The sequence below is a fragment of the Gallinula chloropus genome (genome assembly GCF_964237585.1).
Source record: "Gallinula chloropus genome assembly, contig: HAP1_SCAFFOLD_715, whole genome shotgun sequence".
Classification (NCBI taxonomy): domain Eukaryota; kingdom Metazoa; phylum Chordata; class Aves; order Gruiformes; family Rallidae; genus Gallinula; species Gallinula chloropus.
In genome coordinates this window covers 1-16,760 of record NW_028168451.1, presented here as the reverse complement: position 1 = coordinate 16,760, position 16,760 = coordinate 1, and the positions used below count along the sequence as shown (strand labels likewise).

At 71.5% G+C, this 16,760-nt stretch overlaps 1 protein-coding gene across 1 annotated transcript; it reads left to right on the top strand.

Annotated features, from left to right (window-relative positions):
* Nucleotides 1–46: 46 nt before the first annotated feature.
* Nucleotides 47–16,757, top strand: LOC311204450 (filamin-A-like; the record flags this gene model as incomplete). The annotated part of the gene is given in 23 exon segments (XM_084280874.1): nucleotides 47–247; nucleotides 1,536–1,673; nucleotides 2,464–2,587; nucleotides 3,358–3,494; nucleotides 4,771–4,964; nucleotides 6,352–6,465; nucleotides 7,321–7,464; nucleotides 8,413–8,536; nucleotides 8,623–8,783; nucleotides 9,252–9,342; nucleotides 10,176–10,345; nucleotides 10,496–10,613; nucleotides 11,290–11,552; nucleotides 12,065–12,662; nucleotides 13,612–13,785; nucleotides 14,295–14,457; nucleotides 15,107–15,267; nucleotides 15,632–15,788; nucleotides 15,977–15,990; nucleotides 16,204–16,327; nucleotides 16,423–16,484; nucleotides 16,487–16,578; nucleotides 16,665–16,757. Coding segments are annotated over 23 exon segments (3,617 nt in total), but the record flags the coding sequence as incomplete, so codon positions are not given.
* Nucleotides 16,758–16,760: the final 3 nt, after the last annotated feature.

Sequence of the window (16,760 nt, the reverse complement as noted above, 5' to 3'; positions counted from 1 at the left end):
GTCTGTGGGGGTCTGAGCCCCCCGAGCTGACGCGGCCCCCCCGCAGGCGCGGGGCCTGGCGAGGTGGAGGTCTCCATCGTGGACCCCAGCGGGCGCCGCGGGGCGGTGGAGCCCACCCTGGAGCCCAAGGGGGACGGGACCCAGCGCTGCTCCTACCGCCCCACGGCCGAGGGGCCCCACGCCGTGCACGTGGCCTTCGGGGGGGTCCCCATCCCCAAGAGCCCCTTCACCGTCAACGTGGGGCAGGGTGAGCCCCGGGGGGGCCGCCTCACCCCCCCTCGCCCTCCTCATCCTCCTCCTCCTCTTCCTCCCCTCCTCTTCCTCCTCCTCCTCCTCCTCCTCATCCTCCTCCTCCTCATCCTCCTCCTCCCTCATCCTCTTCCTCCTCCTCTCCCTACAACTTGGGGGTCTCTGCTTCCCCTGACCCCCCCCAGAACCCCACCTCGGGGGTCTCTTTCCCCTCGCCCCAACTCAGGGGTCTCTGTCCCCATGGTTTGTGGGTCTCTGCTTCCCCTGACCCCCCCCAAAACCCCACCTTGGGGGTCTCTGTCCCCTCACCCCACCTCAGGGGTCTCTGTCCTGCCCCACCTTGGGGGTCTCTTTCCCCTCACCCCGACTCAGGGGTCTCTATCCCCTCACCCCACCTCGGGGGTCTCTATCCCCTCGCCCCACCTCGGGGGTCTCTGTCCTGCCCCACCTTGGGGGTCTCTGTCCCCTCACCCCGACTCAGGGGTCTCTATCCCCTCGCCCCACCTCGGGGGTCTCTGTCCCCTCGCCCCACCTCAGGGGTCTCTGTCCTGCCCCACACTGGGGGGGGTCTGTGTCCTGCTCCCCTCCGAGCCGGGGGGGGTGGGGGGGGGTTGGGGTTGGGGGGGGGGGGTCTGGGGGTCTCTCTTGTCTTTCCCGGCTCGGGGGTGGGGGGATTCTCTGTGCTTCTCCCACCCCTCCCCCAACTGAGGGGGTGGGGGGTGTCTCTGCGCTTCTGCCCCCTCCCCCGGGCCCTTGTGGGGGGGTCTCTGCCCCCCACGCCGGGGGCCCGGGGCTGTCGCTGCCGGGGGGGTCTGGCCCCCCCGTGACTCCGCTCTGTCTCTCCGTCTGTCCTGCTCCTTCTGCCCGTCTGTCCGGGAAGCGCCGGCCGGGGTCCTCGCGGGTCACCCGCTGACGGTACGGGGGGTGGGGGCGGGTGGGGGTCCTCACGGACACCTGGGTCCCTCCTTAACCCCCCCCCCCCCCACCCACCCAGCGCCCCTTTGGGGTCCCTGCCCCTCCCCACTGAGGAGCTGGGGGTGGGTTTGGGGGTGTCCCCCTCACCCCCCCCACCCCTCCCCAGCTGCTCCCCCGCCCCCCACGGGTTTTAAGGGGGGGGGTCTCTCTCCCCCCTGGGGTGGATTTTGGGGGGGGGGGTGGGGGGGTGTCATTGAGGGGGATCCCAGCCCACACCCCGGGGTGGGTTTGTTGGGGGGGGGGGTAAGGGGAGTGTGTGCCCCCCCCCCATGGGCGGTGGGGGGTCCCCACTGACCCCCCCCGCCCCGCAGCCTGTAACCCCGCGGCGTGCCGGGCGGTGGGCCGGGGGCTGCAGCCCAAGGGGCTGCGGGTGAAGGAGCCGGCGGAGTTCAAGGTCTTCACCAAGGGCGCCGGCAGCGGAGAGCTCAAGGTCACCGTCAAGGGCCCCAGTGAGTGGGGGGCTCTGCCCTGGGGGGGGCTTGGGGTGCCCTGAGGGGACGGGGGGTACCCTGGGGATGGGGGGCTTGGGGCACCCTGAGGGGTTGGGGGGTGCTGGGGGTGGGGGGCTTGGGGCACCCCGAAGGGTCTGGGGGTACTGGGGGTGGGGGCTTGGGGCACCCCGAGGGGACGGGGGGTACCCTGGGGGGGGGGCTTGGGGCACCCTGAGGGGTTGGGGGGTGCTGGGGGTGGGGGGCTTGGGGCACCCTGAGGGGTCTGGGGGTACCCTGGGGATGGGGGGCTTGGGGCACCCTGAGGGGTTGGGGGGTGCTGGGGGTGGGGGGCTTTGGGGTGCCCTGAGGGGACGGGGGGTACCCTGGGGATGGGGGGCTTGGGGCACCCCGAGGGGACGGGGGTACCCTGGGGATGGGGGGCTTGGGGCACCTCATGGGGTTCAGGGGGTACCCCAGGGTGGGGGGGGCTTGGGGCACCCCGAGGGGTCTGGGGGTACCCTGGGGTGGGGGTCGGGGACTTGGGGCACCCTGAGGGGTCGGGGGATATCTGGGCGGGGGGGGGCTTGGGGCACCCCAAAGGTTCTGGGGGTACCCTGGGGATGGGGGGCTTGGGGCACCTCAAGGGGTTCAGGGGGTACCCCAGGGTGGGGGGGGCTTGGGGCACCCCGAGGGGGTCCCTGGGTGCAGCCCTTGTGCCCGGGGATGGTGGTGATGTTGGGGGGGGATGTGGGGGTTTCGGGGGTGTCCCTGATCTTGGGGTGCCCCCTCCCCGACACCCCCCCCGCAGAGGGCACGGAGGCCGTGAAGCAGAAGGACCTGGGGGACGGGGTCTTCGCCTGCGAGTATTTCCCCACCGCCCCCGGCGCCTACACGGTGGGGGTCACCTGGGGGGGGCAGCACATCCCCTGCAGGTGAGACTGGGGGGGCTGGGGGGGCTGGGGGGGGTCCTGGGGGGGCTGGGGGGGGTCCTGGGGGGCACCTGGGGGGGGCAGCACATCCCCTGCAGGTGAGACTGGGGGGGCTGGGGGGGCTGGGGGGGGTCCTGGGGGTCACCTGGGGGGGGCAGCACATCCCCTGCAGGTGAGACTGGGGGGGCTGGGGGGGCTGGGGGGGGTCCTGGGGGTCACCTGGGGGGGGCAGCACATCCCCTGCAGGTGAGACTGGGGGGGCTGGGGGGTCCTGGGGGGTCCTGGGGGGCACCTGGGGGGGCAGCACATCCCCTGCAGGTGAGATTGGGGGGGGCTGGGGGTTCCTGGGGGGGGCTGGGGGTGACCTGGGGGCCCAGCACATCCCCCGCAGGTGAGCTGGGGGGTCTGTGTGGAGGCCGGGGGGGGGGTCCTGAGGAGGGTCCTGGGGTGACCTGGGGGGCCCAGCAGGTCCCTGCAGGTGAGCTGGGGGGGTCTGAGGGGGCTGTGGGGACCCAGGGGGTCCTGGGGGGTCCTGGGGTGGCCTGGGGGGCCCAGCAGACCCCCTCAGGTGAGCTGGGGGGGTCTGTGTGGAGGCTGGGGGGGGTCTGGGGGTCCTGGGGGGCCCAGCAGACCCCGCAGGTGAGCTGGGGGGGTCTTTGTGGAGGCCGGGGGGGGTCTGGGGGTCCTGGGGGGCCCCGCAGGTGAGCTGGGGGGGTCCGTGTGGAGGCCGGGGGGGTCGCGGGCCTCCCCCAGCCCCCTGCCCTCGCCCGCAGCCCCTTCGAGGTGAAGGTGTCCCCCGAGGGCGGCAGCCAGAAGGTCCGGGCCTGGGGGCCGGGGCTGGAGGGGGGGGTCGTGGGCAAGTCGGCCGACTTCGTGGTGGAGGCCATCGGCGACGACGTGGGCACCCTGGGTGAGGGGGCGTCCCGGACCCCCGCGCTGGGGGGGGCTGGGGGCCGTGGGGGGGTCTGCGGTGGGTCTGGGGGTGGGTCTGGGGGCCGTGTGGGGGTCTGGGGTGGGTGTGGGGGGTCTGGAGGAGGAGGAGGGTGGGTGTGGGGGCCGTGTGGGGGTCTGGGGTGGGTCTGGGGGCTGCATGGGGGTCTGGGGTGGATCTGGGGACTGCATGGGGCTGTGGGCTGGGTCTGGGGCTGTCTGGGGGTCTGGGTGTGTCTGGGGGCTGTGTGGGGGTGGGTGTGGGTCTGGGGGCTGCATGGGGGTCTGGGGTGGGTCTGGGGGCTGCATGGGGGTGGGGGTGGGTCTGGGGGCTGCATGGGGGTCTGGGGTTGGTCCGGGGTGCCTCTGGGGGCTGTGTGGGGCTGTGGGGTGGGTCTGGGGCTACGTGGGGGTCCGGGCTGGGGTGGGGCTGGGGTGGGGTCTGGGTGTGTCTGGCTGGGTCTGGGGTCTCGGTGGGTCCGGGCTGGGTGGGGGTCTGGGTGGGGGTCTGGGTGGGTGTGGGGGCTGTGGGCTGGGTGTGGGGGCTGGGTGGGGGTCTGGGGTGGGTCTGGGTGGGGGTCTGGCTGGGTCTGGGTGGGTCTGGGGTCTGTGTGTGGGTCTGTGTGTGGGTCTGGGTGGGTCTGGGGGCTGTGGGATCTGGGTGGGGGTCTGGGGTGGGTCTGGCTGGCTGTGGGGTCTGGGTGGGTCTGGGGTCTGGCTGGGTCTGGGTGTGGGTCTGGCTGGGTCTGGGTGGGTCTGGGGTCTGCGTGTGGGTCTGGGTGGGTCTGGGTGGGTGGGGGTCTGTGTGTGGGTCTGTGTGGGTCTGGGGTCTGTGTGGGTCTGGCTGGGTCTGGCTGGGTCTGGGTGGGTCTGGGGTCTGGGTGTGGGTCTGTGTGGGTGTGGGGTCTGCGTGTGGGTCTGGGGTCTGGCTGGGTCTGGGTGTGGGTCTGGGGGTCTGGGCTGAGTGGAGGTCCTGGGTGGGTCTGGCTGGGTCTGGGTGGGTCTGGGGTCTGGGTGTGGGTCTGGGTGGGTCTGGGGTCTGCGTGTGGGTCTGGGTGTGGGTCTGGGGGCTGTGGGCTGGGTCTGGGGTCTGGGTGTGGGTCTGGGTGTGGGTCTGGGGTCTGCGTGTGGGTCTGGGTGGGTCTGGGGTCTGGCTGGGTCTGGGTGGGTCTGGGGTCTGCGTGTGGGTCTGGGTGGGTCTGGGGTCTGGGTGTGGGTCCTCGCCCGCCCCTCACCCCCCGTCCCCCCCCCCCCAGGGTTCTCCGTGGAGGGCCCGTCCCAGGCGCGCATCGAGTGCGACGACCGCGGCGACGGCTCGTGCGACGTGCGCTACTGGCCCACGGAGCCCGGCGCGTACGCGGTGCACGTGCTGTGCGACGGGCAGGACATCCGGCGCAGCCCCTTCATGGCCGACATCCGGCACGACGCCCGCGACAGCTTCCCCGAGAAGGTGCCGCCCCGCGCACCCCCAGGGACCCCCAGGGACCCCCAGGGACACCCCCCACCACGGGACACACAGAGAGACCCCACGGGACCCCCCACAGACCCCCAGGGACCCCCAGAGACCCCCACGGGACACCCAGAGACACCCCTCACCACGGGACCCCCAGAGAGACCCCACGGGACCCCCACAGACCCCCAGGGACCCCCAGAGACCCCCAGAGACACCCCCCACCACGGGACACACAGAGAGACCCCACGGGACACCCAGAGACCCTCAGAGACCCCCATGGGACACTGAGAGAGACCCCCCACGGGACCCCCAGACCCCCAGAGACACCCCCATGGGACCCCCAGAGAGACCCCATGGGACCCCCAGAGACTCCCAGAGACCCCCACAGGACACCCAGAGACCCCCACAGAGACCCCTCACCACGGGACACACAGAGAGACCCCCCACAGGACCCCCAGACCCCCAGAGACACCCCCAGAGAGACCCCATGGGACACCCAGAGACCCTCAGAGACCCCCATGGGACCCCCAGAGACTCCCAGAGACCCCCACGGGACACCCAGAGGCCCCAGAGACACCCCTCACCACGGGACCCCCAGACCCCCAGAGACCTCCCACAGGACACCCAGAGACCCCCACAGAGACCCCTCACCACGGGACACACAGAGAGACCCCCCACGGGACCCCCAGAGACACCCCCCACCCATGGGACCCCCCAGAGACACCCCCATGGGACCCCCAGAGAGACCTCCATGGGACACCCAGACCCACCCACCACAGGACCCCCAGAGACTCCCCACGGGACCCCCAGACCCCCACACTATGGGACCCCCAGAGACACCCCCCCCCCCAGGACCCCCAGAGACCCCTCAGGGTGTCCATGGGGTGTGTAACCTCCCCAGACCCTCCCCTGGGACCCCCAGGACCCCCCAGAGACCCCTCAGGGTGTCCGTGGGGTGTGTAACACCCCCCAGACCCTCCCCTGGACGCCCCAGGCCCCCCCCTGGGACCCCTCAGGGTGTCCATGGGGTGTGTAACCCCCCCCCAGACCGTCCCCTGGGACCCCTCATGGTGTCTGTGGGGTGTGTAACCCCCCCAAGATCCTCCCCCAGACCCCCCAGGACGCCCCCTGGGACCCCTCAGGGTGTCCATGGGGTGTGTAACCTCCCCAGACCCTCCCCTGGGACCCCCAGGACCCTCCAGAGACCCCTCAGGGTGTCCGTGGGGTGTGTAACCCCCCCCAGACCCTCCCCTGGGACCCCCAGGACCCCCTAGAGACCCCTCATGGTGTCCGTGGGGTGTGTAACCCCCCCCAGACCCTCCCCCGGACCCCCAGGCCCCCTCGGGGGGGGGTGTGGGGTGTGACCCCATCTCCCCCTCCCCAGGTGCGGGCGCAGGGCCCGGGGCTGGAGAAGTCGGGTGTCGCCGTCAACAAACCCGCCGAGTTCACGGTGGACGCCAAGAACGGGGGGAAGGGACCCCTCAGGGTGCAGATCCAGGTGAGGGGGGGCTGGGGAGGGGGAAGGGACCCCTCAGGGTGCAGATCCAGGTGAGGGGGGGCTGGGGACCCCTCAGGGGGCAGATCCAGGTGAGGGGGGGGGAAGGGACCCCTCAGGGGGCAGATCCAGGTGAGGGGGGGCTGGGGACCCCTCAGGGGGCAGATCCAGGTGAGGGGGGCTGGGGACCCCTCAGGGTGCAGATCCAGGTGAGGGGGGGCTGGGGACCCCTCAGGGTGCAGATCCAGGTGAAGGGGGGGCTGGGAAGGGACCCCTCAGGGTGCAGATCCAGGTGAGGGGGGGCTGGGGAGGGGGGAAGGGACCCCTCGGGGTGCAGATCCAGGTAAGGGGGGGCTGGGGACCCCTCAGGGGGCAGATCCAGGTGAGGGGGGCTGGGGACCCCTCGGGGTGCAGATCCAGGTGAGGGGGGGCTGGGGACCCCTCAGGGGGCAGATCCAGGTGAGGGGGGGCTGGGGAGGGGGGAGGGACCCCTCAGGGTGCAGATCCAGGTGAGGAGGGGTCAGTTTTGGGGTGCAGATCCAGGTGAGGGGGGCAGGGGGTCAGTTTTGGGGTGCAGCTGCCGGGGGGTGTCAGCTGTGGGGTGCAGCTGTGGGCAGGGGGGCGGGGGAGGGTGGGCAGGGGGTCAGCTGTGGGGTGCAGCTGCAGGGCAGGGGGGCAGGGCAGGGGGTCAAGGTGTCAGCTGTGGGGTGCAGCTGCTGGGGGGGGTCAGGGGGTCAGTTTTGGGGCGCAGCTGCCGGGGGGGGGCAGGGGCAGGGGGTCAGTCTGGGGCGCAGCTGCGGGGGGGTCAGCTGGGGTCCGGGCCCCGCGCGGGGCGCTGACCCCTGCCCGCGCCCGCAGGACGCGGAGGGCAGCCCGGTGGAGGTGGCGGTGACGGACGCCGGGAACGGCACCTACAGCTGCTCCTACGTCCCCCGCAAGGCGCTGAAGCACACGGCGCTGCTGTCCTGGGGGGGGGTCAACATCCCCCACAGCCCCTTCCGGGTCAGCGGGGCACCCGCGGCGGGAGGGCTGGGCGGGGGGTGCCTGGGGGGCAGCGGGGCTGATGTTGTCCTGTCTCTGTCCCTCCCCATCCCCATCCCATCCCCTCCCCATCCCCTCCCCATCCCATCCCCATCCCACTCATCCCCTCCCCATCCCATCCCCATCCCACTCATCCCCTCCCCATCCCATCCCCATCCCACTCATCCCCTCCCATCCCCATCCCAATCCCCATCCCCATCCCATCCCCATCCCACCCCATTCCCATCCCCATCCCCATCCCCATCCCCATCCCCATCCCCATCCCCATCCCCATCCCCATCCCATCCCCATCCCATCCCCATCCCCATCCCCATCCCATCCCATCCCCATCCCATCCCATCCCCATCCCCATCCCCATCCCCATCCCATCCCCATCCCCATCCCATCCCATCCCCACCCCATCCCTCCCCATCCCACCCCATTCCCACCCCATCCCCATCCCCATCCCCATCCCCATCCCCATCCCATCCCCATCCCATCCCCATCCCCATCCCCATCCCCATCCCCATCCCACCCCATCCCATCCCATCCCCATCCCCATCCCATCCCCATCCCCTCCCACCCCATCCCCATTCCCACCCCATCCCTATCCCATCCCATCCCATCCCCATCCCATCCCATCCCCTCCCATCCCATCCCTATCCCATCCCATCCCCATCCCCATCCCATCCCATCCCATCCCCATCCCCTCCCATCCCATCCCATCCCATCCCCACCCCCATCCCCATCCCCATCCCATCCCATCCCATCCCCATCCCATCCCCATCCCATCCCCATCCCCATCCCCATCCCATCCCATCCCCATCCCATCCCCATCCCCATCCCCATCCCATCCCACCCCATTCCCTCCCCATCCCACCCCATCCCATCCCCATCCCAACCCATTCCCACCCCTCCCCGTGCCCCCAGGTGGGCGTGGGCGCGGGCAGCCACCCCCACAAGGTGAAGGTCTACGGCCCCGGCGTGGCCAAGACGGGGCTCAAGGCCCACGAACCCACCTACTTCACCGTGGACTGCGCCGAGGCGGGGCAGGGTGAGCCGGGGGGCTGGGGGGGGGGGTTTGGGGGGCTGGGGAGGGGTCCTGGAGGCTGACACACCCCCCCCCCACCCCTCCCCCAGGCGACGTGAGCATCGGGATCAAGTGTGCGCCGGGGGTGGTGGGGCCGGCCGAGGCCGACATCGACTTCGACATCATCCGCAACGACAACGACACCTTCACCGTGCGCTACACCCCCCGCGGCCCCGGCGCCTACACCATCATGGTGCTCTTCGCCGACCAGGTGGGGCTGCAGGGGGGCTGCAGGGGGGCTGCAGGGGGTTTGGGGGGACAGGAGGGGGTTTGGGGGGGGACAGGAGGGAGTTTGGGGGGGACAGGAGGGGTTTGGGGGGGGACAGGAGGGGTTTGGGGGGGACAGGAGGGGTTTTGGGGGGTATGGGAAGGGGTTTGGGGGACAGGAAGTGTTTGGGGGGGACAGGAGGGGTTTGGGGGGGCAGGAAGGGTGCAGGAGGGGTTAGGGGGTGACAGGAAGGGTTTGGGGGGGACAGAAGGGGTTTGGGTGGGGATAGGAGGGGTTTTGGGGGGTATGGGAAGGGTTTGGGGGGACAGGAAGGGTTTGGGGGGGACAGGAGGGGTTTGGGGGGGGACAGGAGGGGGTTTGGGGGGGGACAGGAGGGGTTTTGGGGGGGTCAGAGGGGTGCAGAAGAGGTTTGGGGTGCAGGCAGGTGAGTCTGGGGTCCCCTCCCCACAGGCCACCCCCACCAGCCCCATCCGGGTGAAGGTGGAGCCGTCGCACGACGCCAGCAAGGTGAAGGCCGAGGGTCCCGGCCTCAGCCGCTCCGGTGAGTGGGGGGTGGGTGGGGGGGATGGGGGGGGGGGTCCCGGCCTCAGCCGCTCCGGTGAGCGGGGGGTGGGTGGGGGGATGGGGGGGACAAGGGGGTCCCGGGCGGGGGTCCCGGCCTCAGCCGCTCCGGTGAGCTGGGGGGTGGGCAGGGGGGGACAGGGGGGTCCCGGCCGGGGGTCCCGGCCTGAGTCGCTCTGGTGAGTGGGGGGTGGGTTGGGGGGATGGGGGGACAAGGGGGTCCCGGGCGGGGGTCCCGGCCTGAGTCGCTCCGGTGAGCGGGGGGTGGGCAGGGGGGGATGGGGGGGGGTCCCAGCCGGGGGTCCCGGCCTCAGCCGCTCCGGTGAGTGGGGGGTGGGTGGGGGGGATGGGGGGGGGGGTCCCGGCCTGAGCCGCTCTGGTGAGTGGGGGGTGGGTTGGGGGGATGGGGGGACAAGGGGGTCCCGGCCGGGGGTCCCGGCCTGAGCCGCTCCGGTGAGCAGGAGGTGGGCAGGGGGGGACGGGGGGGGGGTCCCAGCCGGGGGTCCCAGCCTCAGCCACTCCAGTGAGCTGGGGGGTGGGTGGGGGGCACGGGGGGGTCCCAGCCGGGGGTCCCGGCCTCAGCCGCTCCGGTGAGCCAGGGGGTGGGTTTGGGGGGGACAGGGGGGGGACAGTGGGGGTCCCAGCCGGGGGTCCCAGCCTCAGCCGCTCTGGTGAGCCAGGGTGTGGGTTGGGGGGGCCAAGGGGGGTCCCGGCCTGAGCTGCTCCGGTGATCCAGGGGGTGGGTTGGGGGGGCCAAGGGGGGTCCCGGCAGGGATTGGGGGCCCCCCCTGACCGCCCCCCGCCCCTCCCCAGGCGTGGAGCTGGGGAAGCCCACCCACTTCACGGTGAACGCCAAGGCGGGGGGCCGGGCCCCCCTGGACGTGCAGGTGACGGGCCCGGCGAAGGGCGAGGCCGTGCGGGACCTGGAGGTGCTGGACAACCACGACGGCACCCACACCGTCAAGTACACCCCCGTGCAGCAGGTGAGGGGCACCCCAAAACCCACCCCCCCCGTGGGGCACCCCGACCCCCACCCAAACTCCCTCTGTGGAGCTGGGGGGGTGTGTGGAACCCCCCCCACCCCTGGGGCACCCCCACAGACACCCCCTCTTCCCCCCCCCCCCCTCCCCCAGGGTAATTTGGGGGTGTCGGTGACCTACGGGGGAGACCCCATCCCCAAGAGCCCCTTCACCGTGGGGGTGACCCCCAGCCTGGACCTGGGCAAGATCAAGATCTCCGGCCTGGACGACAGTACGAGGGGAGGGGGATTTGGGGAGGGGAGGGGGGCTGGGCTGGGGGGGGAGGGGTTTGGGGGTGCTGGGCTGGGGGGGGATTTGGGGAGGGGGGCTGGGCTGGGGGGGGGGATTTGGGGAGGGGGGCTGGGGGGGAGGGGGGGATTTGGGGAGGGGGGCTGGGGGGGAGGGGTTTGGGGGGGCACTGGGCTGGGGGGGGGATTTGGGGAGGGGGTCTAGCCTGGGACAGGGGGGTCTGGGCTGGATGGGGGGTTCAGGGATGGTTGAGGGGGGATTTGGGGTGTGGGGTTGGGTTTGGGGGGGATCTGGGCTGGGCTGGGGGATTTGGGGAGGGGGTCTGGGCTGGGACAGGGGGGTCTGGGCTGGATGGAGGTTAAGGGATGGTTGGGGGGGGATTTGGGGTGTGGGGTTGGGTTTGGGGGGGATCTGGGCTGGGCTGGGGGATTTGGGGAGGGGGTCTGGTCTGGGACAGGGGGGTCTGGGCTGGATGGGGGGTTCAGGGATGGTTGAGGGGGGATTTGGGGGGTGGGTTTGGATTTGGGGGGGGGTTCTGGTCTGGGACAGGGGGGTCTGGGCTGCGTGGGGCGGTTCAGGGCCGGTTGAGGGGGCAATTTGGGGGAGGGGGGTGGGCTGCATCCCCCCCCCCTCCTCCTCACCCCCCCTCACCCCCGCAGAGCTGGAGGTGGGCAAGGACCAGGAGTTCACGGTGAAGACCAAGGGGGCGGGGGGCCAGGGCAAGGTGGGGGCGAAGATCACGTCGCCGTCGCGCAAGGCGGTGCCGTGCAGCGTGGCGCCCGCGCTCGGCGCCGACGCCAGCCTGGTGCGCTTCATCCCGCGCGAGGAGGGGCCCTACCAGGTCGAGGTCACCTACGACGGGGTCCCCGTGCCCGGCAGCCCCTTCCCCGTCGAGGCCGTTCCCCCCACCGACCCCTCCAAGGTGAGTGGGGGGGGATGGGGAGGGGGTGGGGGTGGGGGGGCTGCGGCTCGAACCTGACACCCCACACCCCCACCCCAAACAAACCCACTGTGGTGACACCACGTCCCTGACCCCCCAAACCCCTGACCCCCCCAAAACTCACCATGGTGACACCACATCCCCGACCCCCCCAAACCCACTGTGGTGGTGACACTTCCCTGACCCCCCCAAACCCCTGACCCCCCCAAACACCTGACACCCCAAACCCCTGACCCCCCAAACCCCTGACCCCCCCAGAACTCACCATGGTGATACCACGTCCCTGACCCCCCCAAACCCCCGACCCCCCCAAACCCACCATGGTGACACCGTGTCACTGACCCCCCCAGACCCCCGACCCCCCCAAAACCCACCATGGTGACACCGCGTCCCCAACCTCCCCAGACCCCCGACCCCCCCCCCTTCAAACCCCCCCCCCCCCGAATCCTCGCGCTGCGCCCCGACGTGTCCGTGTGTCCGTCCCCCCGCCGCAGGTCCGCGCCTTCGGGCCGGGGCTCCAGGGGGGCCTGGCCGGGGTGCCGGCGCCCTTCACCATCGACACCAAAGGCGCCGGCACGGGGGGCCTGGGGCTGACGGTGGAGGGTCCCTGCGAGGCCAAGATCGAGTGTCTGGACAACGGCGACGGCACCTGCGCCGTCTCCTACCTGCCTACCGAGCCCGGCGACTACAACATCAACATCCTGTTCGCCGGCGCCCACGTGCCGGGGTCCCCGTTCCGCGCCCCCGTCCGCGCCCCCTTCGACCCCTCCAAGGTGACGTGCTCGGGGCCGGGGCTGGAGGGGGCCACGGCCGGGCAGCCCGGCCACTTCCGCGTGGACTGCAGCCGCGCCGGCAGCGCCGAGCTCACCATCGGCATCGCCTCGGAGGCCGGCGCCCGCGCCGAGGTGCGGGTGGAGGACAACGGCGACGGCACCTACACCATCGCCTACACCCCGCTCAGCCCCGGCGTCTACACCATCACCGTGGAGTACGGCGGGCAGCCCGTGCCCCACTTCCCCAGCAAGGTGCGGGTCGAGCCGGCCGTCGACACCGCTGGCGTCAAGGTCTACGGCCCCGGCGTCGAGGGCAAAGGTGAGGGCGCGGGGGCGGCGGGTGGGGAGGTGGGGACACGGGGACAGCACGTGGGGATGCCGATAGGGCACGTGGGGATGCGGGATGGCACGTGGGGATGGCGCGTGGGGACACGGATTCGGCACGTGGGGACGTGGGGATGGCACGTGGGGATGCGGGATGGCGCGTGGGGACACGGATTCGGCACGTGGGGACTGGGGGATGGCACAGGGGGATACGAGGCAGAACGTGGGGACACGGGGATGGCACAGGGGGATGCAGGACAGGAGTTGGGGATGTGGGGATGGCACATGGGACCGTTGGGATGGCACATGGGGATGTGGGACAGGACGTGGGGATGTGGGGATGGCGCGTGGGGACACGGATTTGGTACGTGGGGACATGGGGATGGCACATGGGGATGCAGGACAGGACGTGGGGATGTGGGGATGGCACGTGGGGACGTGGGGATGGCACATAGGGATGCGGGACAGGACGTGGGGACACGGGGATGGCACGTGGGACCATTGGGATGGCACATGGGGATGTGGGACAGGACGTGGGGATGTGGGGATGGCACAGGGGGACACGGGGATGGCACAGGGGGATGCAGGACAGGACGTGGGGATGTGGGGATGGCACATGGGACCGTTGGGATGGCACATGGGGATGTGGGACAGGACGTGGGGATGTGGGGATGGCACGTGGGGACGTGGATACGGTGCACGAGGACGTGAACGTGGCATGTGGGGACATGGGGATGGCACATGGGGACATGGGGATGGCACACAGGGATGCAGGACAGGACATAGGGACACGGATGTGGCACGTGGGGACGTGGGGATGGCACAGGGGGATGCAGGACAGGACGTGGGGACACGGATGCGGCCCGTGGGGATGTGGCAGAGTTAGTGGGACCCCCCACCCACCCCGACCCCCCTTTCCCCCGTGGTGGCGTTGGGGTGCCCAGGGGTGTTCCGGGAGGCGGTGACGGAGTTCGAGGTGGACGCGCGGGCGCTGACGCCCACCGGGGGTCCCCACGTCACCGCGCGGGTGTCCAACCCCTCGGGCAACGTCACCGAGACCTTCGTGGAGGATCGCGGCGACGGCACCTACCACGTGGAGTACACGCCCTACGAGGAGGGTGAGGCCTGGGGGGTGTGTGTGGGGGTGGGTGGGCAGGGCGTGTCCCACGTCCCCGCCGTGACGTCATGCCCCCTGCCGTGACGTCACACCCCCTGCTGTGACATCACACCCCTGCAGTGACATCATGCCCCCACTGTGATGTCATGCCCCCTGCTGTGACATCACACCCCCCACCGTGATGCCACACCCCCATCATGATGTCACGCCACCACCATGATGCCATGCCCCCCACTGTGACATCACACACCCCGTCATGACGTCACACCCCCCCGTTGTGCCATCTTGCCCATGCCATGACATCACGTCCCCCACCCATGACGTCACCCCCTCCACCCGTGATGTCACACCCCCATCATGACATCACGCCCCCCCGTGATGCCATGCCCCCTGCTGTGACGTCATGCCCCCGCCATGATGTCACACCCCCATCATGACATCACGCCCCCCGCCGTGCCGCCGCGCCCCCATGATGCCGTCACGCCCCCATGATGCCGCCGCGCCCCCCAGGCCTGCACGCCGTGGAGGTGACGTACGCCGGCAGCCCCGTCCCCCACAGCCCCTTCCGCGTCCCCGTCACCGAGGGCTGTGACCCCGCGCGCGTCCGCGTCCACGGCCCCGGCATCCAGAGCGGCACCACCAACCAGCCCAACAAGTTCACCGTGGAGACCCGGTGAGGGGCCCCCCGAGCACCCCCCTCCCTGTGTCCCACCCCCCCGTGTCCCCCTCCCCATGTCCCCCTCTGCAACCCCCTCCCCATCTCCCCTCCCCATGTCCCCCTCTGTATCCCCCTCCCCATACCCTCCCCACACCCCCCCTCCCCATACCCCCTGTACCCCTCTTCCATACCCTCCCTGTATCCCCCTCCCCACATCCCCCTCCCCATACCCCTGTACCCCTCTCTCCATACCCCCCTGCATCCCCCTCCCCACGTCCCTCTCCCCACATCCCCCTCCCCATACCCCCCTGCATCCCCTTCCCCACGTCCCCCTCCCCACATCCCCCTCCCCATACCCCCTGCATCCCCTTCCCCATGCCCCCTTCCCCACATCCCCCCTCCCCATACCCCCCCTGTATCCCCTCCCCATGACCCCCTCCCCACGTCCCCCTCCCTACACCCCCCTGTATCCCCCTCCCCATGTCCCACTCCCTGTATCCCCCTCCCCATGTCCCCTTTCCTACGTCCCCCTCCCCATACCCCCCTGCATCCCCCTCCCCACATCCCTCTCCCTGCATCCCCCTCCCCACATCCCTCTCCCTGCATCCCCTCCCCACCCCTCCTGCTCGCCGTTCCCCCCCTGACAGCCCCCTCCTGCCGCCAGGGGCGCGGGCACGGGGGGCCTGGGGCTGGCGGTGGAGGGTCCCTCGGAGGCCAAGATGTCCTGCACGGACAACAAGGACGGGAGCTGCTCCGTGCAGTACGTCCCGTCCCAGCCCGGCACCTACAGCCTCAACGTCACCTACGGCGGGCGGCAGGTCCCCGGTGAGCACAGGGGGGGCACGTCACCCCCATCCCACTCCCCCCAGGGAGCCCCTTCCAGGTACCAGTGAGGGACAGGGGACCCACACACCCCCATATACCCCCCAGGGAGCCCCTTCCAGGTCCCTGTTGAGGGGTGGGGGGAACACAGCAATGTGGGGGGACACCCCAGTGTGTGTGTGTGTCCCTCCCCCTTCCATCCCCCAGGGAGCCACTTCCAGGTGCCAGTGAGTGACAGGGGACCCGCATCATGTGGGGGTCCCCTCACCCCCCATATCCCCCCCAGGGAGCCCCTTCCCCAGGTACCAGTGAGGGACAGGGGACCCACATCGTGTGTGGGTCCCCTCACCCCCCATATCCCCCCCAGGGAGCCCCTTCCAGGTGCCGGTGCGGGACGCGGTGGACTCGTCGCGGGTGACGTGCGCGGGGCCGGGGCTGACGCCGGGCGCCGTCCGCGCCAACGTCCCCCAGACCTTCACCGTGGACACCAGCGCCGCCGGCGTGGCGCCCCTGGACGTCAGGGTTGCAGGGCCCCAAAGGTGGGTCTGGGGGCAACAGGGGGGGTCACACCCCTGGGTGTTGGGGTGCAGGGCCCCAAAGGTGGGTCTGGGGGGGAGCAGGGGGGGTGTCACACCCCTGGGTGTCAGGGTGCAGGGCCCCAAAGGTGGGTCTGGGGGGGATGGGGGGGGGTCACACCCCTGGACGTCAGGGTGCAGGGCCCCAAAGGTGGGTCTGGGGGAGCAGGAGGGGTGGGGGTGATGTCCAGGGCCCCAAAGGTGGGTCTGGGGTGGGGGGGAAGGGGAAAGGAGATGCTGGGGGACAGGGTGGGGTCCTGATGTACCCCTGGGGTGCTTCTCACACCCCCACCCCATCCCCTCCCCTCCACACCCCTCCCTGCCCCATCCCATCCCCCCCCTCCCCCCGCTGCCCCCTCCCCAGGCGTGGTGGAGCCCGTGGACGTGGCCGACAACGGGGACGGGACCCAGCGCGTCAGCTACGTCCCGTCGCGGGAGGGTCCCTACACCATCTCCGTGCGCTACGGCGACCAGGAGGTGCCGCGCAGGTGCCGTGGCGGTGGCGGGTTGGGGGGCTGGGGCGGGGGGGGGCACCACGAGGGGTGCATCCGGCCTCACCCCCCCCCTCCCCGCTCTCCCCCAGCCCCTTCAAGGTGAAGGCGCTGCCCACGCACGACGCCAGCAAGGTGAAGGCGAGCGGCCCGGGCTCAACACCACCGGCGTCCCCGCCAGCCTCCCCGTGGAGTTCACCATCGACGCCAAGGACGCCGGCGAGGGGCTGCTGGCCGTGCAGATCACGGTGCTGGGGGGGCTCCAGGGGACTGAGGGGGGGTCCTTCTGGGGGGTCGTGGTGATTTAACCCCCGACCCCCTTTTCCTCCCACAGGACCCCGAGGGGAAGCCGAAGAAGGCGACGATCCGCGACAACCAGGACGGCACCTACACGGTGTCGTACGTGCCGGACATGACGGGTCGTTACACC